The 24061-nt window shown below is 37.4% G+C and overlaps 1 protein-coding gene across 1 annotated transcript in view; it reads left to right on the top strand.

Moving 5' to 3' along the window:
- TMEM131 (transmembrane protein 131) overlaps window positions 1–24061 on the top strand; it is a 101825-nt gene that overhangs the window by 30923 nt on the left and 46841 nt on the right. The window contains exons 3-8 of the mRNA XM_068923541.1: window positions 1077–1117; window positions 8715–8783; window positions 20071–20194; window positions 21159–21275; window positions 22020–22142; window positions 23062–23142. Of these exons, the coding sequence (XP_068779642.1) occupies window positions 1077–1117; window positions 8715–8783; window positions 20071–20194; window positions 21159–21275; window positions 22020–22142; window positions 23062–23142 (555 nt within the window). The remainder of the gene's footprint in view (window positions 1–1076; window positions 1118–8714; window positions 8784–20070; window positions 20195–21158; window positions 21276–22019; window positions 22143–23061; window positions 23143–24061) is intronic.

Consider the following 24061-nt stretch of genomic DNA (forward strand, 5'->3'; position numbering starts at 1 on the left):
AAAGAAGTGTCTCCAAAAAGCAAAACATAATATAGGTTCTGTTACTAGAGAATTTTTTGCATGTGGAGTTCAGGCTTTTTTTTATAGAAACACATTTATCTTAGGAAGGACTAGGACAGAAAATGTAATTAGCAGTTGAAATAGAAATCACCAAAGTACCTAACCAAGGGAGTTGGTTTTATTTCCAAAATGGAATATGAAGAATTATCATCTCTTGCAAGCAAATTTCATCGTTATACTAGAGACGAAATGTGTAAAATGAGTAAAGGTGTGAGCAATGGACTTTATCATAGACCCATAAGCTTTCTTTCCACTCCAGAAAGACAAATATTCTAGGCCTTGGCCATAAAGTGTCTTTAAGAAAAGGACTGGAATCTTAAATTCAATTCCAAAATCATTTGGGAATTTTGAAAAGTTTTATATTCTGTAATATTAGCTGTATCAAGATGACCTTGCATAGCCTTTTAAAGTAGCTGGAATTTCTTCAACCTTATAACCTCCTTGCTTTCAGGTCCTTAAGTGTAGTGTCCAACAGAACAGCAGTGAAGGTATGAATAATAGAGGCTAGGTAATCAATTAGCAAGAAAGGAGGTGGAAGTTTCCTAATCAAATGGAGGTTATAATATTCTTTGTTTTCTAATTTGAGTTATACAGATGAGATACTTGACTGTTACTTGCTTTATATGCTTTCCTTTTGAAATATTTCTTACATCTTTGTTAGCTTTTTCTTTTGCTCCCTACAGTATTATCTTTGCTAGGATTTTTTTTCCCTCCTCTCAGTCTCTTAGTTGCTGCTTTTCTTACAGTGTGCAGTGGTTCCTACCACTGGTACTGACTGCAGTTTTGTCCAGGACCAGACAGTCCTTGGCTTAAGACATCAAGCCGATGACTTCATTTCTTGAAGTAACTAATTGGGGAAAAGCTAATTTACGTTTTCTGTTCCAGATCAAAACTTACTCTTTTGTCTTTCAAAATCTGATCCACTAATTTATTAGTTGTTGGATTTTTTTTTCCCCCTATAGGAAGTATAATGTTGTCAGTCTCTTCAATTTTAAGGTTTTTTTTTTCTTTTACAGACTGAGACAACGATTGGCCTCAGTTCATATCAACAGAAAAGGTAAGCATGATTTTGTAAAAGTTTTATATAGCCATCCTATTGTGGGATTTCAGTGATATTTTTTCCATTAAAATAATTATAAAAGTTTTAATGTAAACTAAATACAAATTTTGTAATGTTTCAATTATTTATATCATACAGAGAAATTTAAGCTTAGAAAGTTAAATTAAATTGTGTTAAGTTTTAAACTATCGTTCCGTATTTTTATGTTTAGAAATACTTCTACTAGGAAATCTCATTTTATGCACCTAGAACATGTGAGGAAGGACAACCTTTTACCTGTATGAAGTGATTCAGTTAAATTATTCATGTTTGATAGGACTATCATTGCTAATAAGAAACTCCACTGTGTTGCGTTACCAAAAAAATGAATCAAAAAAGCCCACTGTAATCATGTGAAGAATAATGTTTTAAATATCGAGAAGATTTGGACAACTAAATCACTTAGTGTATGGAATAAGCAATTAAAGACTTGAGGAAGCTGAATTGCTTAATTTACTTTAAAGTACACTGCAGTGTGTAATTCTGCAGAAATGGGGAGGGAATAGGCTGAGACTGAGTTTTTTTTTTTAATCATTTACTAATGTTTTGTTAAGATAGAGAAGCTGCTTTTTTTGTCTGCTTCAAAATTTTTGGTTACCTCTTGACAAGCAACTTTATGATGTTACTTTAGATACTTTTTTTTTTAAGAAAGCTTATTGAAGAGCTTTCCACGTATGGTGTCTGAGAAGCAGAAGTGAGCCCCTTTCTTCCTAATCTCTAGTATTTTTTTTTTCTTAAGACTCCTGAAATATTCCTTTGCATTTAATAGATTTCATTGAAATAGCAGTAATGAAGCATACCTCTTATCATACAATATCATTTAACTAATTGGGAGTAAGTAGATGCAGATACATTTTTCACAGGCTATTCCCATTTCCTTTCCTGGGTTGGATGCCTAATTTCAGGAAGCCTAGTAAAAGGATGGGTTTTTGTTTTCATTCAGAAGATTGTATGGAAAGTTCATGTTTTGCTATGTATATAGGTGCCTAATTGTGGGCTTAAGGGCCTCTCTTGGCAATACATTTTGAAAAATCTTTTTAAAAAAACAAAAAACAACCAGGGCTAGCAAAAATAACTTATGTTTTATTGGTCCACGGCATAATGATTCTACATAAATAGGCATTACAGGAGTTACAGAACATAAAGTTCTGTTATTTACTCTGTTTATTCCCTGTATGAACTTTTACGAAAACTAACTTAGTATAATGCAGAAAGCCAGATGGTACAAGTGGATGCTGTATTGATACATTTGTTTTGGCAGATTGTTTTGAAGATGGGTGCAGAATGTATTTGCAAAATGTATTAGCAAAAGCAAGAACTATAACTTGCTGAACCTGTAACCCACTCTGGTAAAAACTGTGCCTCTGTATAAGTTCTGTATTATAAGAGATTTGCGAGTGTAGCTATGGCAGTCGCAAATTGCACCCAAATGCATTCTTGACAAATAGAAATAAACGAGAAAGATCTCACCTTAGTTTTGTTCAAGTCTTACCATAGCAGGTGTTGAAATGTGTGAGACAGAAGTTACCCGCTTTGTTTCCTCAGAGTATCATGTATTATGTTAAAATGGCTGCATCTTGGTAGGAGAGCAGAAAGTATCCCTGACAAGGTAAATACTCCAGCAGGGAGAAAAACCCTAGTGGGGAGGTTTCTGGAATGCGGTCATGAGGAAGGCACAAGGAGGAAAACATTAAAGCAGGGAATCTGCAGCACTAGTACAGCTCTTCAGAAGAGGTAGGAATCAGACATACAGTTGAGTCTCAATGGCAAAAAGAAGATGCCTTTCCTAGGACCTAGCAGTTATGTGCAATTTCTTTTATCAGCCAGGAAACAACTGAATTTGGTGGTACCTGAGAATGAGACTGAGGTCATGGATTAGATTTGTTTTCAGACTTCTTTATTTTAATGTCTCATCCGAGAAGATGTTTTCTCTGCTCAAATTTTCCTTGTTCTAGATTGTATTCTACTGAAAAATTGGTTTACAGATCTGAAAAAAATCTCCATTTTAAGAGGAATATACAGTCCATTGCATTTCAGAGCCCTGGTTCTGGGGTTCAGTTGCAATGTGATAAAGATATATGCATCACAAACTTTTCAATGCCATATTACAAAGTAAATACCTGATTTGCTGTCTGTGCATTATTGTGTTTTCTTTCTAGGTGTCTTTTCAATGGAGTTACTAAAAACTCCATTGAGTGACTGAATTTCTTGTTCATGTTCTTAACTTCTTTAGGTGACTTATCTTTCATTGTCCATATTAGTGATCTTAATACCTCCTTCTTGGTATAGTTTGCAGATATTTCTTCCCTATCTAGACAATTTATTTGGTTCTTTGATCTGCTTTTTAACGCTAATTGGAAGGAGGGAAATGAACTAGCCGTTTCATATTAGTTTTGTTCTTGCCCATGGTCAGGTTTCAGTGCATCTGTTCAAGCGTCTCCCTGTTTTCTACCCCACCCCAATCCCTCATAAAGCATTGACTTTGAAGTTTAACCTTCGATATCATTAGTATGTTTCCGTGATATAAAGTTGGCATAACTGAGCCAACCCCTGGCTGGGTGGAGTTTATGAAAATCCTTTGTTGCTAGTCTTTTTTCGCGTCTGCATTTACTTGATAAATAAGTGGCACCGCTCTAAATGGTTAAATACTTAATGGCAGTTCTTTAGCTCCTGGGAATTAATTTTCTCACTATGATCAAATTTAATAACCATATTTCTAAAATCATCTTACAGACCTATAAAAATCTGAATACATCTTTTGATATATGTGACTCAGCCTTATGTTTTAATATTTACATATAATTGATGCAGTCAGGGAAATACGGTTGCTTACTTTTTCAGCCAAAAATGTTCCGTCTTTGAGGTGGCTCATTCAAGGACATTCTGGCAAGAAAGTATCCCTGTGAAATATTTATTTACTTTGTCACTTTAAAAATTCTCATGGTTATTTTTGGAGACGCTTTCATTTCTTTGTAGTATTAGAAATAACTAAGAAATACTTGCAGCTTTCTGCGAGTTTATGTTGCTAAATAACATCATAAGATCCCTTGCCATTTGGCTATTCAAATGTGCCAATGTCTTTATTTCTTTTTATTGGTGATTTATGGCACTGGAGAGGAAGTAAAACACTTTAAACAGCTGGCAAAGTAATATGGGAAAAATAACAACATGTAGAGCGATGCTTAAATTTGAGTTTTCCATAGTGGCAATTAAAAAAGGTACAGATCAGATTGTACAGACCACAGACCTCCTCCAGAAATCTCAGAACACCTAGAAAGGTAAGGTGAGGATACAGAGGAACTGATACTGCCTAGCTTTGCAGAAATCTTGAACCCCTGTATTTGACAAGTATTTTGTTCATCTCCAAATACAGAGATGTCTAGTGATGACTCAAAATATCAGTGCCTTATGTTCTGATGAACAGCAAAGCTTCTTAAATGCTGCGGAGTCCCTAGGTTGTAGGCCATTGTGTCTCTGCCTGGATATCTGTGTCGCCTATGATCTTTCCAAGCGTTGGTATTTCAGCCATCTTTATAACTGTATCTGTGATTGAGCTTTTTTGGACTTAAGGTTGTGCTTCTGTGAATCACATCTGGTAGAAAGTTGCTTTTGGGTAGTAGCAGTAAAGTAGTTCTAATAGTTGAGGGAAATGCCCTCTGGTGACAGAGTAGATGGTACAGCAAGGGAAATAATTATGTCTGGGACTGTGTGTGGTTCATTCTCAAGATTCGCTTTTAAAATCAGAACTTTTGGAATAGAGAAAAAGTGTGGGGGATGTCTTCAATTATTTCCAGGAACTAGTCATTCCTGAAACTTTGTAAGTTCAGAGGACTTCTAGTTAATCCTTCATCTGCTGGAGCTTGCTGGCCAACTTTGGCAGGCCTCTCTTTCAGTTGCATCTTTTCATGTTCTTCTTGACTTTGAAGATTTAAAAAAAAAAAAAAAAAAACCTTGGAGTGGTAGGGAAATAAAAATGCTTAAAGTCTAGTTTAAGACTGGCAGCTATAGCTCCAAATGCATACATAGTAATTACCTTAATTGTGACTATGCTGTAAAGTTGCCCTACCCATGGGTGTATTCAGCCTTCAGTAAGCAAGTGCCTAGCAGAGCAGACATTATCATCTTTTTGCAAGTCTGATGCTAGTTGACTCATGTTGGGCCTTTTAGTAGGCAAAGTTTGGGAGTTCCATTATTTCTTTTTCCCCATTTGAATCTTACTACAGTTGTTACTTTTATTATAATAATGGGCATCCATCATGATGCAACAGCCTTTACCAAACTTCAGCCATTTACAAATTCTGTGTTGTCTAAATGGCTACCCAGGATATAGCCATGCATTCTGGGAAACAGATGCTGAAACTTTGCAAGTGGGTGAAGAGTTGTGTTCAGGTGTTTGTTCAGGACAGGGGAAATGACACTTAACTGTATTTTTGAACTGCATTTTGAAATAATGATCTTTTTCTGAACTTGACCAGTTCATTAGACTCTTAACTGTTGGACTTCTTTCAAGGGAACTTGAAGCAAATACATAGGCACAATCTTCAAGCTGACTGTAAAATTTCACAGCTATTCAATATTAAATAAAACTTTTAGTCAAATGTCTAGTGGAGTTCTATGCAGTCAGGCATTGTAAACTTCATATTCACTGTTCCCATGAATTCCTCCTGTAAGTAAAAGCCAAAAATCCACAAGTTTAGATGTATTGTAAAATAAAATTAGTAGCTATTGTGCCATAATTTCATGCTTCGTTTTTGTCAATTCTATACATATTTCCAAAAACTTTCCTGTGAATAGGAACGACTGTGGTGTTCTACCAATTCAAAAACAAGCTGCCTGGCTGTACAGAACTCTGAAATTGAAAGCAGTCCTAGTGGAAGAACTATTTTCAAAATCATTCTAGAATAAGAGTAGTTTCAGTTTAGTATTAGGATTATCTTGATAAGAGGTACGTGAACTTTTTTGTGCTTTTTTTATTTAAAAATGTATTCTAAACATTTTTTGTAAAATTAGAGCATAAGCTCTAGTAAGAAGATGACTTTGAAGACTTGTTCTGAACTTGTTTTAACCTTTCAAAATATCACTGTTGAAAGCGTTTCCAGTACAGTTGGAAACTTGTATTATGTTTAGTGCCTTTCTAACTTCCCAGAACATGTGAAGCAAAATGAAGGTTTAGTTTTAGCCTGCAAAGGTATAGGTAAGCTATCTTTCATTTGGCCACTGCAGAAGAGTGACAGCAGCGCTTAATAGTAGCGAGAGCTGTAATTTTCTGTAGATCGGAATACAGTTCTTAAGGTATTGCACCTTATCTTGTACTATTTCATAAGATATACGTGTATCTCATGAATACATATATATACACACACATATGTATATAAAAGCTGACTGGGCTATACATACTCTTGCCTCAATAGCACTTTAATTTTGCTGCGTTAATACAGCTATGTTTAATGGCTAAGCTCTAAGCAATGTGGAAGGTAATGTGGAAGGTGCTTCAATATCCTCACTTAGAGAACTGTATATCGTAGATCTGTTCCACATATGTTATACTTAAGTGTGAAGATTCAGTTGTGGAGTACTGGTGTGAGTCATTAAGACTTACCTGTATTTTTATAAAACATGCTATTGGTTTGTTGTGCCATAGTCATTGCCCAGTTCTAGGCTACTGGAGAATATAGTTAAGATTTCATATCCCATTTAGGGATTTAAACTTCTGTAAACAGTTTCCCTGTTGAAATGGTTCTAGAGTATGGAAACTCATCTGAATTTGATCATTAATGAGTTTTCCTGGAAGTACACTGGGAGGAATTAGGTTGTTCCGATTGCACGGAGGAGTTCTTTAGGCCTCAACTGTTGTAAGGCCGGCCGTAGGCGTTCTCCACCTCCTTGCTTTTCGCTCTGCTGAGGTGCAGTTGCGTAATTCCACTGCCCTGTCTGGGTTTGTGGAGCCGCTCCGCTTAACCAGGCTGGTGGGTTGCAGCTCTGTCTTTGGGAGTCTACCTGCTGATGGACAGTGAGAAAACAAAGCTCTAAAACAGGAGTACTATCTAATACCAGGAACAAAAGCCTATAAAGAACAAAGAATAAGCCATCTAAAATTGGTTTCTTCAGGGAACAGTTTCTGACTCCTGAGGATTGCTCTTGGCTCTGTGCACTGCCAGTTGACTGGTAGTATGAATCTAAGCTGGATCAGGTGTGGACATACAGCCATAATTCTCTATCAAACTTGTCCTAGGCTACAACATAGAGTTTGTACTAGATGCACATTTTAATGCTAGTTTTGAGCCAGCTTCGGAAAGTTTCATAATCCTTGATGCAGCATAAATTTTAGATCATCTAGATTTTTAGAAAAAAAAAACTTGATCGGGTGAAAAGAATTTGTGCAGGTCAGTGTTTTGCATCATTAGGCCACAGTAGTTTGATCAGATAATGAGTCCTAAAATCTGAAATTACTTGTAGTCAAACCAATAGCCTCATTGTTTTCAAAATTTCCCTTTGTCTTTTCAAGCGCAGGTCCTGCAAACTCCTCCTTCGCCCGACATGCTCCTTTCTAAACTCACTCCCCAGATCCAGAGCTTTCTAGTTCCAAGCCTGTTTCCTTTCCTGCGCTCTCTTGGCAATTCAAGAGCCGTTGATCTTTAGCCATTGTTTTACCTTTTCTGTTTAATTTTTCACTCTTGCCTCCTTGTTATATGTTCGTTATATATAATTGAATTATATTCAATCCAAAAATAAAGTATTACTGAATTACAGAGACAATTAGGTGGGTTACAGTCACTTCATTCTGAATACAAAAATGTTTCTGTCAGAAAATAAGTTACAACAAAGACTACAGAGTAGTTTCACTATGTCGACAATTGTGCTCTATATGCTGTAACTGTAGTGGTAAAATAAACAGTGCAAGGGAGTGTTTCCAGATGGTCCGTACTGCTGCATTGTCTGAGTAGTACCTAAATTTTAGCCTTTGCCTGTTAGCGCTCTCCCACACTGTTCGCAAGGGGGAAGTTAGTACAAGCCAATGACAATTTCCACAGCCGAGTCACTGTCTTCTGGAGATTAAGAGGTTTTCGTAGTATAGGCAAGGGCTGTTTTCTCCAATATGACCTCAATACCAATGAATGGCTGCAAGATTGTTTAATTTACAGTGTAGGTGTAGCCAGAGAAACTCACGATGTGTATATAAATAGCTTGGTTGTATGTTCTATGGAGGACATTTGGATATTGCTATGAAAGGTAATGTAAACCTGTTATTTAGCTTATTGCTTGGCTTAGTTTTCGTCTGTACAATGATGGCTAACATTTTAATTATGTCCACTTCCAAGATTTGTACTCTTGCATAATCTTTCATGGAGTCATCATATAATCACATCAGTGGCTGGCAAATATTACAGTATTCTGACTAGACAAGTTTGTCAAGCTGTTCCTTCTTTTGAATTAGTTACTATGTTGTTAATATTAATGATTCTTTCACTAGAAAGAAAGGGCATTTTGAGATGAGAAGAGAGCAAAAAATGGATCATTTGTAATAGATGTTACAACACTTTAATTTTTCTTGCAGCGTATCCCTGTATCGGGGAAATTGTCGACCTCTCCGGTTTGAGCCACCAATGCTGGACTTCCATGAACAGTAAGTTGGAAAGTCTTTTAGATCTATTTACTTAGACAAGTAGAATAAACATTAAGAGCAGTTGTAACTGATGGAGGAGATTGTATATGTGAACTGCATTGATATATTGTCCATAAGTCTGGTTAGCCTGTGTATTCCAGCAAGCTGGTGTACTTAGTCCTAAACATCATATAGCTACACAGCAGCTGCCATGATTTCTGTAGTGTCTTTGAGTAAAGGTCAGTTCCATTGACTAGCCAGAACTGGAGTCTATAGTTACCCTTGTACAGTTGCTCTAAGAAGTGGAAACAGTTTTAAGTCTAGAACATAGTGTACTGAGGTGAGGTTATCTTTCTGTTTGTACATAACCCACAGTATGTCCTATTTTACTTCTGCTCTTTATGGTAGATGTGATTTTAAAGGTGCCTGACTTCCTTCTCACCCTTGTAGCTTGTTCCAGCCCTCTTGTGGGAGTTTACTCAAACTCAGTAAGTCACCACTTGTGAACTGTGAAATGATCCCCTACAAAAATAGGGAGAGGGTCAAACCTTGTTAGTAGATCTACAGTTGTTAGCACAGTAATGAGACTCATTAATATACAGCCTCAAAGACCCTCCGTCACCAGCTCAAGGCACGTTCCAGCTTGCAGCTGGTCACTGTTTTAATTGTCAGGGGATGAGTTGAATGGTTTACAGTATACCTGTCTGTGTGGCTTTTCCGAAGGATAAAAGAAATATTGGGGAAGGAAGTTTTTGTTTAACATTTTTTTTAAAAATAACCATTCTTTATATCAGATACTCTTAACTTCTCTAGAGTCTAGCTTTTCTTGCCTGTAACTAGCTACTCTGTCTAGGTAGTTACAAATATTTTCCTTTTTAACCTTAAGAGTAGTTACATAGGTAAAATGGCGTTGCTCTCTGCATGATTGATACTTTGATACAACTTGTTAACAGTTCAGTAGGGGAAGAATGCAACCAGCAGGTGTGTGTGCCTTAGCAAAGTGATTATTGGGACATAAACTTCAGCCCTCTTTAACCAGCCCTGCTGCTGCTGGATGAAAGACTGTTTTAGTTACAGATAACCCACAGATTATTAGCAAAAATGCAGTACTGATTGCTTGTAGGAAAGGGTAATGTGCAGTTTGATGACTACAGAGATAGGCAAGGAAGCTACTATGCATTGACTTGGTGTAAACTTTTGTGTTTATGAAGGAGGAGAGCCTGTGATGTAAGTTGTTTTGACAGAGCGATCTTACTGAAATGGCCATTGTAAGAAAACAACCTTAATGCCACTAAATAGCAAAGCTGTAAGGCAGTGCTTCATTTTGCAGAGATTGTGTTCTAGCTAACAAAACTATAATCTTATATGTGAGCTCCTCATAAGGAAAAATGTAACATATCACTCTGTCCCCTATTCCTTTTTCCCTCAAACTTTCCATATCTCTAGCTTTTGGACTTCCGGTTTTGTTTTGTGTTGGTCAGTAACTGATCACAGGTGGGATACTGAGGTTCGAAACTGAATAGTAGAATATCTTGTGATAAGCCTCACTCCACTCTGTCTTTGCTATAACAAACATTACAGTTGTAATTAGTAAGAGTTATAGTGGTGAGTACAATTCAAACTTGTACAACAGTTACTCTGTAACTACTTACTGTAAAAAAATTTAACTTTTGATTTGGAATTAAGTGAATTTCACAAAGTTTTCAATTAATAATTACAGGATTTTTGACACTTGAAATACACTTTTGTACAGCTTTTTAAATATGGAGATATTGTATTGATGTGCTTTGAAATGTCTTACCTTTAAAGGCCATCTAAATTTTACATGCTTATATGAAGTAAGCTACGTGTGCTGCTTTACCGTGTGGCTTTCCAAAGATACCTTCATTTTTTTTCTTACTAAAAGTATACCTTGGACAGTATCATAAATACTTTTTAGCTTTGTGTTCTCCTTTATATTTTAGCTTTCTTTGTAAGCCCGTCAGAGCTGAAAGCCATGAAAAAACATAGCTCTAGTACCCTGTTAAAGTAGTGCAAATCTGTTATTTAGGAAATGTACAAATGCTTCTATACAATAAATAACAAACTGAACTGGAGAAGTGCTGACTTCTGTCAGTTAAAATAGGGAGCCTGTACATTAGATCTTGGTTCGTTATGTGCTCCATTTATTTTTTCCAATAGTTCATTATTTTATTTGCTGGAGTTGAAATTGTAAACTCAGGCAGAAATCATTGTCCTCGTTTGATTTACTAAAATTTCAGTAAGATGTCAAAAATAATTTTTAAAAAGGTTCAGATCTGCAGCTGCAGATTTCAATTTAAAACCTGTACTTAGGCATTTAGATAAAAGTGAAGTAACTTGGAGAGACGTTGAGTAACTCAACCTTCCCATGTGGACAAACTGCAAGTGCCGAGCACTTCAGAAGTCAAATAATACAGACTTGAGCTTTTTTCTTTTTTCTTTTTTTATAGGCAAACTATTCACTTTGAATTTCTAGCTGTTCTTTTTGAGTTAATAACAAATTTTAGAAAACATATAAAACTTTAATATTTAGCTTCTGAATAAATATGGTATCTAAAACAGCAGTGTTTTGTTAATAGGTAGTATTTAGATCAAGCTTCATCAAAGTTTATGCTGCGCTATCAACATATATCATTCCTTGTTTAGGATACAACTTTAGGGCAACGTTAGGCTAAAGAAACTTGCAATATTTTATTTTGTTCATAAGGTAACCCGTTCTTCCTGTGATATTTTTTGACCGCTAATGGTATTTGCGTTTAATCGGGTGTTTCAAAAGCATGCCAACTTGAACATGGCTAATATTTTAGTTAGGGAACCCAGAAAATCAAGGTCGGTATTAAGCTCATAAGGAGCTGCTGTGGACACGTTTGCTGTGTTCCACCTGAAGGTGAGATTACTGTGACCTTAAACTGTTTTAAAAGTTGTTGTGGTTTTTTTTTTTTAATATGCTATTTTAATATAAAACAAACAATATCATAGTTTACCACTTTGAAGGCAATCCAGATAATCTCAAATTTATGAAAGGAAATGTGTGCTGTGAGTTAGGACACGCAGATTTTTCTTTTGCTTGAAAAGATCCCAAGCTTTCTCTGTCTACAGGAAGCCTCTGCGATGGTGATGAGGTGGAACTGGGGTAGGTTCTCTCATAACAGTGCTGCAGGCAAATGCTTAGGCTAACTGGCATACTTACTTGGCTATTTAATACGAAAGCTTTCTTTTCATTTTCTGAAGCAACACTGGTCTTACTCTGGAGCAAATGCTGTGTTTATATTGGTGATTCAGGGCAGGCAGTGTTGGTACAACGTTTTCTAGCTAAAGAAAAGCAACAACAACAAAACTGCACCACTACCACCACCACCCCTGGCCACTCTTAGCTGTGTTCTGTTCCTTATAATCTTTTTTTTAATATATCACCCTCCTCTGCGGCTAAATGGGAACGGGATGATTAAGGTTTTCTAAGATGCAGACAGTAACCATTGGGTTATGTTCCGTAATTTTAGCAGTTGGTTCCTCAGAGGCTATTCTGGCAGAATAGTTATCTGTATGACTTTCTGTGCTTGAGATGAGTCTTCATGCAGGTGGCCCGCTTGGATTAACATCAAAGCATACTCATGAAGGGTAGCTGATACTCTATTTTTGTACCTCTTTTGTGTCTTGATGTGCTGCCTCCATATGTATTGTATCAACTGTGAAGAGATAAAAAGTAAAGTTAAATTCTTCAAAATTAGGTTTTTGTTAGATGTAATTTTGGATAATTGAGTATTTGAATACTTAGTATTTTAGGGTGCTAACACAACATAAGCTGGAACTACTGATTCTCAAAATATTTAAATGTGAAATTATTTTAAAGCTAACGTTCTCATTTTACCTGTTTCATATTAATGACTGATAACGTATGAAATGAATGTGCTTTTAGCAAAAGTCATAGTTCTAATCCATGCAGTTGAACAACCCTTACTTCCACGTTGAAGGGAGCGTCCTGCTTTACTGAATTTGAGCAAGGTGCCATCTTATAGACAATGTATAATGTTTCCTTGGTAGTAGGATAGTCTAGAAATCTATCTTCAATTTTCTGTTTATCAGCTCATCTTATTTTGCATTTCCTTTGAAATGTTTTGCTCAGAAGACTTCAGTAGGGTTTTGGGGTTTCTTATTTGTAAGCTCTGTCTAACATTTGACAAGATATTTCTGAAAGGTTCATCTGGCCTTTAAAGGAATTATTTGGTAATATTTGAATATTTGAGACTTTCCTGCAAGTGTACGACTAAAAGTAACGTAAGAGAATGGGAAGTCAGCAAATCAATCTCTTTTCTTCAGGAACTTTAATTCATAACAGTAAACATAGGAGAATTAATTTTAGCAAGCAGAGAGTTTATCCAGGTCATTCATTTTTTTACATTTTTAAACAAATGCATTTATAAATGGTGAAAGGACGTTGGTTGCACGCTATAGGTACCTTCAGATGTTTATGCTGTGTGTTTAATAACACTTTCAATGCCTGAGTAGTTGAGATCTTTAAAGGAAAAAAAGTTGCAGAATTAAACTTCCATTTCTTTTAAAAATTTTGTTAAATATAAGAAGACTTCAGACAATAAATTGTCAATAACGCAGTTTATTACGCTCTTAAGCTGGTTCAGGTCACAGTTGGTGACATGATTAGTTAAAAATAGAGTTGCAACCTTTTGTATCTGGGGTTTTGATAACTTTGGAAAAAGTATGATTTATCTTTGTGGGATCCACGTTTGGTTCTGAACTCATAAAGAACAGTTAATGCCTTGTTCTGTGTTAAGTGGAAATTAGCTTTTGCTCAAGCCTAATACAGAAGGACTTTCTTGGTTTGTGAAAAGCCGGTGGGAACAAAAGATGATAAACACTCTGTAAGCTAGTATAGTGATCCCATCCATTTTCTTCTGCTTTTTTTCTGTTAATGAGACATATTTGCATTCTCGAACGTGTATGCTTCGGTTGCTCTAACTTCAGTTATAAAAGTAGCTTGTCTGTGTCACTCAACCAGTGATGCATATAGTTTAGCGTGAAACAGGAAAACGCTGTGCTTCAAATTCTCTGATCTTGAATATCGTGCGGTCGTCTTTTATTTAAGCTGACTGTACTAGTGTTTTCTTCAGAATGAGGTGCAGACAGGTACTCGCTCTCAGTTTGGAGAGGTAAACTTGTAAGACCACCTTGCTACATTTCATTATAAGTAGCTGCATACATTACAAGTCCAAAACTTACTTCTTATTTTTGGAGTGCGCTATCTCTGGTCTTATGAGAGGAGCTTTCGTCCGCATTGGTTCAGGAAGTTCATGAGCTGCAAGCGGCTGGATGCTATGGGCCTGTTCTAGGCAAGGAGCTTTGTATGCTTGCTGAGCTCCTGCTTCGGTATCTGGTACTCACTCCTGTTCCAAGAGACAATACTGCTTTAACCCAGGTGGACCTTTGATATGATCTGCTATGACTGTTCTTACAATTATTTAGCAGTTGCCAAAGATGCTAAAAAAAAAAAAAACCAGCTAAAATTTGTATGGGGGAAACATTTTGTTAGACTATCAAATATGATAGTCTGATATCTGCTAGAGGGATAACACAGCAGGGCACAAGCAGTCCAGGTGACTTCTGGAGTGTGTTCATGACCATTTCCTAACACAGGTGACTGAGGAGCTAGCAAGGAGATGAGCTCTGGACCTCATACTTTCAAACAAAGGAGGTCTGGTCTGAGATGTGAAAGTTGGGGCAGTCTTGGCTGCAGCCACTACAAGATTGTGCAGTTCAGGATCCTGGGGCAGGAGGCCGGGAGAAAAAAGCAGGATGACAGCCCTGGACTTCAGGAGAGCAGGTTTTGGCTTGTTCAGGGACTTGGCTTGGAAGAGTCCCATGGGATATGGTCCTAGAGGGAAGAGGGTCCAAGAGAGCTGGCTGACGTTCAAAGATCATCTCTTCCAAACTCAAAAATGGTCCATCCCAACAAGCAGGAAATCAAGCAAAGGCAGCAGAAGGCCTACATGGAGAAACAAGGAGCTCCTTGAGTAAGCATAAAAATGAGGTGTACAGGAGGTGTGGAAGCAGCGACAGGTGACCCCAGAGGAATACAGAGAAACTTTCTGAGCATGCAGGGATGGGGTTAGGAGAACTCCACCTAGAGTTGAAGCTGCCAAGGAACGTGAAAGGCTGGCAAGGAACATGAAGGGCTTCTGTAAGTACATAAGCAGCAAAGGGAAGGCTAGGGAAAATATGAGCCTGCTGCTGAATCGGGCAGGGGCCCCTGTGACAAAGGACGCTGAAAAGGCAGAGGTGCTGAATGACTTCTTCACCTCAGTCTTTCATGGTAAGACCAGTTCTCAGGAATCCCAAGTCCCTAAGACCAGAGGGGAAGTCTGGAGCAGTGAAGACTTGCCTTGGTGGAGAGGGATCACGTTAGGGAAACTTAAGCAAATTGGATATACACAAGTCCACAGGTCCTGATGAGGTGCATCTACAAGTGCTGGCTCGTGTTGTTGCAAGGCCTCTGTAAATCATCTTTGAAAGGTTGTGGCAACTAAGGGAGGTTCCTGAAGACTGGAAGAGAACAAATGACCCCTCCTATCTTCAAGAAGGGCAAGAAGGAGGATTTAGGGAGCTACAGGCTGGTCAGCCTCACCTTGATCCCTGGGAAGGTGATGGAGCAACTAATCCTGGATGCTGTTTCCAAATGTTCAAAGGACAGGAAGGTGACTGGGAGTAGTCAGCATAGATTTACAAAGGGGAAATCATACTTAACCAACCTGATAGCCTTTCGAGATGAGATGACTGCCTTGATGGATGAGGGCAAAGCAGTGGACATTGTTCATCTCGACTTTGGTAAGGGTTTTGATGCTGGCTCCCGTAACATCCTCATAGATTAGCTGATGAAGTGCAGGCTAGATAAGCGGTCGGTGGGATGGACTGAAAACTGGATGAGCTGCTGTGGCAAAATGTCCAGCTGGAGACCAGTCACTAGTGGTGTCTGCCAGAGGTCGATACCGGGGCCGGTACTGTGTGACATCTTCATTAATGACCTGGACGATGGGAGCAAATGCAGTCCCAGCCAAGTTTGCATATGATGCAAAACTGGGAGGAGTGATTTAGAGAGGAACCTCTACAGGCTGGAGAAATGCCATTGGCCTTCTGTGCCACAAGGGCACGTTGCTGGCTCATGTTAACTTGTCCACCAGGACTCCCAGGTCATTCTTTGCAAAGCTCCTTTCCAGCCAGTCCGCCCTCAGGCTGTACTGGTGCAAGGGGTTATATCTCCCCGGGTGCTGGACTTGACACTTCCCTTTATTGAACTTGATGAGGTTCCTCTCTGCCCGTTTCTCCAGCCTGTAGAGGTTCAGTGAGTTGTGATGTCTGCTGTATGACTGCTTCCCTACTAGTTGTTTTTATAGGCTTTAGACTCTCAAATATGCTGACTTATATTCCCCTCTTTTCAGCACTGGAAAAATGTTCAGGCTATAAGAGATCTCTAATATGGAGAGCATTTCCTGGGATACTGAGTTTTACTTCCAAACCACCTCTCTAATAGGAACAGGCTGACACTTCAGCACTACCTGTTCATTCAACATATTTTGGTTGGTGTTGTGGTGGCTGGTTCACACAATATGCAGCCATACTTAAAACAGTACGGCTCTCTGTAGAGACCATGATGATATACTAGTCATCTAGGCTTCTTTTGTGTAATGCAGCACTTAGTCCATCTTGTCTTCTGTCAATTCCTGCTGTTTTGGTGGACTGGAACTGTACTGCTTTCTTCTTGATTTTGGCTGTTAAGTTCCTCTAAGAAGACTAGTTGGAGTGCAGTGTACAAGAGCGAGAGGATGATGTTGCCCCTTCTTGGGAAGCTACTGAAGAGTCTTGAGGGAAAGAGAAGTGTTGAGACATTGCAGTGTGTGACAAGCAAGTGAATCGCAATACTGAGCTGGTGGGAGCATGTCTTCAACTGAAGAGACTGAGAAACTACAGTGAAAACTAGGGAGCAGACAGCTAAGCCTCAGGAGTGACTGAAAGAGTTTTCTTAAGGGGTGGAGGGGAAGGAGCGCAATTTGCTGCAAGTCAGTCATTTAGCTACAGTCCAGTGTGGAAGCAAGAGTGTACTTGTAAAGGTAGGACATAAGCCGGGGAGAATTCTGTGTGAATAAATATTCACAGATTATCTTACGTAGTTGCTTTGGCTTTTCTCTATTTAAAAAGTTATATTTCTAGCTCTTATTAAAATACAGTTTGGGTTTGAATTATCTTTGGGAATTCACGGTAGAAGAAAGTCTAGACACAAGTTCTAGATGTTTCAGAGTATGTATGGCAGGACGTTAATTTTCATACTTTCAGCATCCAGCTGCTCATTTTTTTTATGCCTTACCCTGTTAGATTAAGGATCCTTTGAATACTGAGTATATTTTTCTCATGAAAATAGAAATAACTTCCATATAACTATATTCCCTGTGTTTGCATATATTCGTACATCTTATTAAGACAGTTCATGCAGCTGAAAATTAGAAAGCTCAACTTAGAGTAAAAGGTTAACGAAAAAAATTATTCAATCATTATAGCGGTGCATGTACAATGTAATGTCACCCAGTATTGAACATAGGCAAAAACAAGCCTGGCATCCATATGGAGCTCCTGGATTTTTTTTTTTCTTTTAATTATAACGTTGCTTTAAACCACTTGTCCACGTGCACTGGCTGTTGTTGCTAAACTTTTAATAATATAGTGTAATGCCCTTGTATCGCTGTAACTGAGCCAACTTTCTTGGGAATCAGTAAGGACCGCATCCAAAATTTGCAAATAATGCAGTTTGCTTATCTGGTTACCTCACAGGTTCTCTGTACTTCTGGAGACCCAGAGTGTCTCCCTGCATACTGCTCTGTGTACTGTGGTTACACAGCCAAAAAAGAACTGTATCTTTAAAAACAAACAAACAAACAAACCAACCTGCTGTCTCATACTGAAAGGTCATATGGAATAAGTGGCTTGTTACCTCCAGATGCACCAATTTAAAATGGCAGTATAGGAAGTCTGAGCATGCAGAAGTACATCGGTCCATTTATGGGAGTGAGGGGAAAAGCTGTGGTTGAAACATATCTGAAACTGTGGTTTTAGAGTGAACATACCCTGGGTTGCTTTGGATTCTACAGAAGAAAAAAAAATACAAAAGCCAGAATTTGCCTATTGGCAAATAAGATCGGAACGATGATATTTATGTACTTCTGTTTGCATGGCAAATGTATACATATATTGTGTTTTGTGTCAGTAGAATTAGAATGCAGTTGTTTAAAGCATGGTCGCCTTTGTAAAAAAGTGAATCCACCGAGAAATTGCTGCCTCTATCAAAAGCTTATTTACATCTTTCAGTTACCAGGCAGGTAGACCATTCAAGCCTATCTATACTAATGTCAGTGAAAGAGTGTTTAAAATACCAGTCAGAATTCAGGGGGTGATAGATAACTGTGTACTAGAAGACACTTTCCTCACTTGTGCTTTGGGTATTTTTTAGCTATGGGAGACGGGAGTGTTGGCACTGTTTTGGTATTTTTTGGGGTGGGAGTGTTTTCATTCAAATTCCTCTCTAGATTGATAAGCTTTCCCATGGTAAATGGAGAAGAGATGTATAGATTTACTGTTTGATTCTTTTGGTCAACAGTGTAGTAGTTGCAACAGTTATGCAAAACAAGATAGCTGATAAAACCTTTTCTCTTTCTAGAATCCTTATGTCCACTGGCAACAGATATAGACGCTGTGTTAGGGGCTTAACCTGGACGTTGAGTTTTGTACAGATCATTGGTAGGGAGAGAAGTTGTATTCCTCATTGCCTGCTCATTAGTTAGAGAAGAAGTTGAAAGGATGACGTGAAAAAGAAGGATCAGGAACAATTGCTTGTTGAGGGGTATGAAATTAGCAGGACTGAGCAAGCAAAACAATAGTAGAGTGCAGAAATGTGTGTCTTTTACTCTTAAAGTGATGGTGCATTTTATTAAAGGTTCGTAATTGTATCTCTGAATTAATACCATGGTCTTTAGCATCTGTTTAGCTCGTTATGTTTCATGAGTAGAAGGTGCTGCCTGTTATCAGAGTAAGTTTATAAATTGTGGTATAGGTTGATTATTGTCACTGAATCTTCTGCTCAGTGCAATCATTAGTCTACAACAAACTTACTCTGCTTTGCCTGTTGAGACCACCCAGTTGAAAAACTATGCAACTACAGTAGCACTTATTAATTTGACCTGTTAAACAAAATTGACAGAGGCTGGCAGAACAGCTGCCTGTTAACGGTCATCATCACGTCTGGTACTACAGATAGCAATTCTTACAAATAGTTTTACAGTCTCTACAGAGTTTGGAGTCGGTGACGTGAAAAGGGAACAGAATGGGTATAGACTTAAAGTTAAGAAGTAACTATTTTGAATTCCAAAATTTTATTTGGAGCAAACTGTAATTGACACACTTAATTAGTGATATGGTGCTGATGACTAATACACATGCATTACCAAGCATAAAAAAAGTTCTGAAGACATACCAAAGTCTGAGAAGTAATTAGTGAAACTGAAGCATTTCTTGTCTTGTAAGCGTATATTAATTGCTGTAGGTAAAAAGAAACAAGCTTAGTGCTTATGTGGAATAAATTATTAGTATGACTTGTTACTGAAAAAATTTTCAGTGTGTTTAACTGTATGGTTCCTGTGTTTAGGCTTAAATTCTAGAATTTATCTCAAGAACATCTTACTTTTTTCCTTGAGGTATGCATAGTTGCTGTACATGTCTGCGTACTTAATTCCCTAGAGCATATAATAAAATACAATACAACAGAAATCCTGGGTCCTAGGTAAGAGTACTTGCAATCTGTCAGGAATAAAGTTTTGCATAGACTTTTGTCTAGGGCATGTTCTGTTTCCTTTAAGAAGTTTTGCACAAACGTTTTGAAGATGATTATTTAGAGATTCTGGCACAGGAATAGAAAACTTTCTGAAATAGAAACCTGAGAAATAACATTTCATTTCAGATGAGGATCAATTTATAGGGATTATGCAACGTTATGGAACGTGTCAGGAAAAATTAATCAATAAAATGATGAGAAAAAAGTTAAGCTCTTTATACCCCTTTAAGGTGGGATTTGCATATATTACTGCAAAGAAACATTTAAAGGAAACTTTATTATCTGTGTTCATCACTGCACTGCTATATTTATTTCCTATCTAGTTTAATGAGACAAACTCTAATTTTCCTGTATCACTGATTAAATGCTAGCACTTTAAAAATATCTTCTCTTTTTTGACAGGCCAGTTGGAATGCCAAAAATGGAAAAAGTTTACTTACATAATCCTAGCTCAGAAGAAACAATTACATTAGTATCAATATCTGCTACAACATCACACTTTCATGCATCATTTTTTCAAAATAGGGTAAGTTGTTCTGCTTTCTCAAAATGAGCTTATCCCTTTTCTGAATGAGAGCTTGTTTTCGCCTTCCTCTTCTTTAAATGGGCTACTTTATTGCAATAATAACAGACATAGAACTATATTCCTCAGTTCTTGATCTTGTATTGGTTACGAAGCGAATTTGAACTGAGCGCAGAAATATACACAAACCTATAAGAAGTGGAGGACTGGAATGTTTTGTAGGAGTTCTAACTACGTTAGAAGTATATGCTGTTACTGACAGTTTAACAGCAGATCTTTCTTGTTGCTGAAGTGACTAATAATTATACCTTATCTTAGAGAACATACAGGAACAAACTGTTTTTTAGAATCTTTATGAAAATTGCAAGTCCAATGAAGTGATATTAGTCTGAGGCAGGTATACTCCAACGCAGGTGTAACTGCCACAATTATGTCACAGGAACTTGGAAGCTGAAAGGCATGGCATCAGCAAGGTTAACTCTTAACTAAATTACTGTCAGATACAGTCCTCTCGTTTCAGTTTTGTCTGTTGGGCCTGTGGTTTAGTTGGGGCTACGTAAAACGTTTAGGGGAAAAAAAAAATTCTTCCTTCGGAAACTCTGTCTATCTGCAGCCTTTCTCACTTCTGAAAGTTCTGCAGTAGTTGTTCTTCAGTGCTCTGTGAACTGTCAGTCAAAATAAGTTCAGAATTCAACATAGTGCAGAATTACAGTTCAGCTTAAAAATTCCACTAAATTTAAACTTGCACTAGATAATAGTTGTAAAATATTATTTTGATTTTTATTACACATTTGTTTAGAACATCTACTTATTTTTTCCTAAATCTGCAATAGACTTTCTAATTTCAGTTTTCCATAAAGAACACATGGAGGTCTTTTGTAGCACAAAAAATTTTATTCATCTGCAAGGTTAATGTTCTCGATAAACAGTTTTGCTTCTCTCCCTTGACTTTTCTTTTTTCCCTCAGAAAATTCTTCCAGGAGGCAATACATCCTTTGATGTAGTTTTCCTCGCAAGAGTAGTGGGAAATGTGGAGAACACTTTATTTATTAACACTTCTAATCATGGGGTATTTACTTACCAGGTAAGAGGAGTAAGTGGAGAAAACTCTTGGAAAAAGTTCTAAAGTGTGAACCAAATAGAACAGTGTGTATGTATTATTGCATGTTTAACTGTCTGAGGATATTTGTACAACGGTCTTTATCAGACAAGCTAGTTGAATAAGTTTCTGTCCCAGATGCTTGTGGTAACAAACTTATACCAGTGTAAATGTCTGTGGGGAAATACTGTAAGGCAGATCGCTGAATTAGTTTTAAAAACCCTCTCAGCAACTTTTTGGCTGTATTGTCTTCATGGCTTATCGCAGTGATCCAGCTCATTCTGTAGCTCCACGCTTGTCTGATCCAATGACAAGATTGTTCTGTTCCCTAGGTGGCAGAAAACTATTTGCCTGAGATTCAAAATGATAACAATGGTACAATGGTACCACTAAAGGATATTTTAGAACATTTTTAACCTTTAGCTCCAGTATGTAGTATTTCAGAATATTAGAAAAAGAAGAGATGGTCTTTCTACTTCCTCTGCTCTAAGTATGTCAGTGCTGGGAGAAGTAGTAGCTACAAGAAATACCTGTTAGCTGCAAACTAAACCAGTTTGTTTATTTCAGGGCTTTATCACGATATTTCTTTTAAATGCTCTGTTAGAACTATACTTTAAACTTAATTAGAAAAGTGTAATAGGTAGACTACTAAAATTGGCCCATATGTTAGGCTCTATGACAACAACATACAGTTACTGAAGCTTGTTTTTATCTTTTTTTCTGAACCAGGTGTTTGGCATTGGAGTACCAAACCCCTATCGATTGCGCCCTTTTATTGGGGCAAGAGTTCCTGTAAATAGCAGTTTTTCTCCTATAATAAACATACATAACCCTCACAGTGAACCATTGCAGGTGAGCTTGAGAGGAGCATCACATATTCATTTATGTTTATGCTATTAAACTGAAATTGTATGTATTTTGAAATTTCTTAAAATTCCATTTAAATTGCAAGGCTACTTGAAGCTAAGTGTTTCCCATCCTGTTATTGTTTCTCTATGTTTAAATGTAAATCAGTCGTATTAGAAACTGCAGATTATGCTCAAAATCTTAAGTTGGATAAACTGGAGTTTAACTATGAGAACTGTGTTTTAAAAATGGCCATAATTACTGTAAAAGAAAGGCCTAAACTTCGCTGGCAGTTAAGTACTAAAGCAAACAAAACAAAATACATCATGTGTTTTGAACCCAGCTAAGACTGCTAGCTCCCTTTTGCTTGTTTTGCATAAACATCGTTTTATCATCATCCAAAAATTTCAGGGGTTATCTGTATTTTATTATTGATCAACAAGGAAAGAAAAATGCTCTCTTCATTTAACAAGGAGTGGCCAGAGAAGTCCACCAGTGAAATGCAAATACAGTAAAATGAATTTCTCCCTAGGCTTTTTGAAGAAGGGGTATAGCGGTATTATTTCTTGTAGCACATGGTGGCTTTACAGTGCAACCTAGTATTGTAACAACGGCAAGAGTTCTTATATTAAGGCAGAACTGATGTCTGAAGTGATGTCTGTACCTAACCAAACAAGTAAATGAGTAGTCCACTGATAACGGTGATATGATTGTTAAGTAAATGATCCACAAACTGTGAGATGCTAGAGAAAGCATTTGAAATGTGCAACTAGCACATAGCTATATCATCATTAAAAGTAAACTTGTAAGAAATTGCAATAGTCAAATTGTTGCTAACCCATAGGGTTGTACATTATAATCTCTGATAATTAATCCAGATTCCCTTCATTACTGAGCGTTAACATTTTCCTGTTATCCACCTCAGGTGGTGGAAATGTATTCCAGTGGAGGTGATCTCCACTTAGAACTTCCGACAGGTCAGCAAGGAGGTACAAGGAAGCTATGGGTGAGTAGTGAAGTCTTGTAACATTCATTATACTTATTTTTTTATACTAACTTCATTCCTTGTCACATGATCATTAAAAACGCCACATAAAAGTTGAAATAGTAACAGGTCTATTAGTTGTTTAGTAGTAGGAACTGAAGGAAAACTGAGCTATAAGAAGCCATTCATGTTGAGCTCTGCTTTTTTGGAATGAGAGGAGCAAAGTGATTCCCAGGAGAATGGATTACACCCGTCTGAACGTGCAGGACAATGTAGATCCTCCCATGGCCCATAAGTTGGCCACAGGAAAAATATACAGATAAAATATGGGACTTTTTTTTTTTTTTTTTTAAATTGAGGAAATTCTTGCTGCAGTCATTCTGGATGAAAAGAGTGTACATTGTTTGAAGAAGCAACTGGATGATTTTTTGGAAGAAGAAATTGTTGAGGGCTATTAAATACAAAGGCAATGTGTCTAGCTGTAGTAAATCCCTGGATCATGAATCAATAATGGCTGAAAACTGTTCTGGAAAGTATTCCTATGTGCATGTAGCTTTTGAAGTAGTACATCCTAATATCTTTAAGTAAAATAAATTTTTAAAGCATCCTGCATCCTAAAAGTAAAGTTTCAGCTTCATGCTATGTATCGTGCTATATAGTTGGTAACATCAGAGTAGAAATGGAGCCTGTTCTCCTCTTCAATAGAAACTCTTCCTTTTTGTTGATTTCTGTTTTTTGTCTGGAAGAGACTTCTAAGTCATTAGGCTCTAACACTTGTCTCCATCTGGCTTACTCAAGCGTATCGTTACAGTTGCTGACAGTTACATCTGCTGTAGTGAGTAAAGCCAGGATATTTCCAAGTGAGCCAAGGAGGAAGATCACAAAACTTAATTCCTGACTTTTTTGGAGAAAGTCCATGAGAATGGCAGTATCTTAGTCT

This window comes from Struthio camelus, chromosome 1, assembly GCF_040807025.1.
Source record: "Struthio camelus isolate bStrCam1 chromosome 1, bStrCam1.hap1, whole genome shotgun sequence".
In the NCBI taxonomy this organism is placed as follows: domain Eukaryota; kingdom Metazoa; phylum Chordata; class Aves; order Struthioniformes; family Struthionidae; genus Struthio; species Struthio camelus.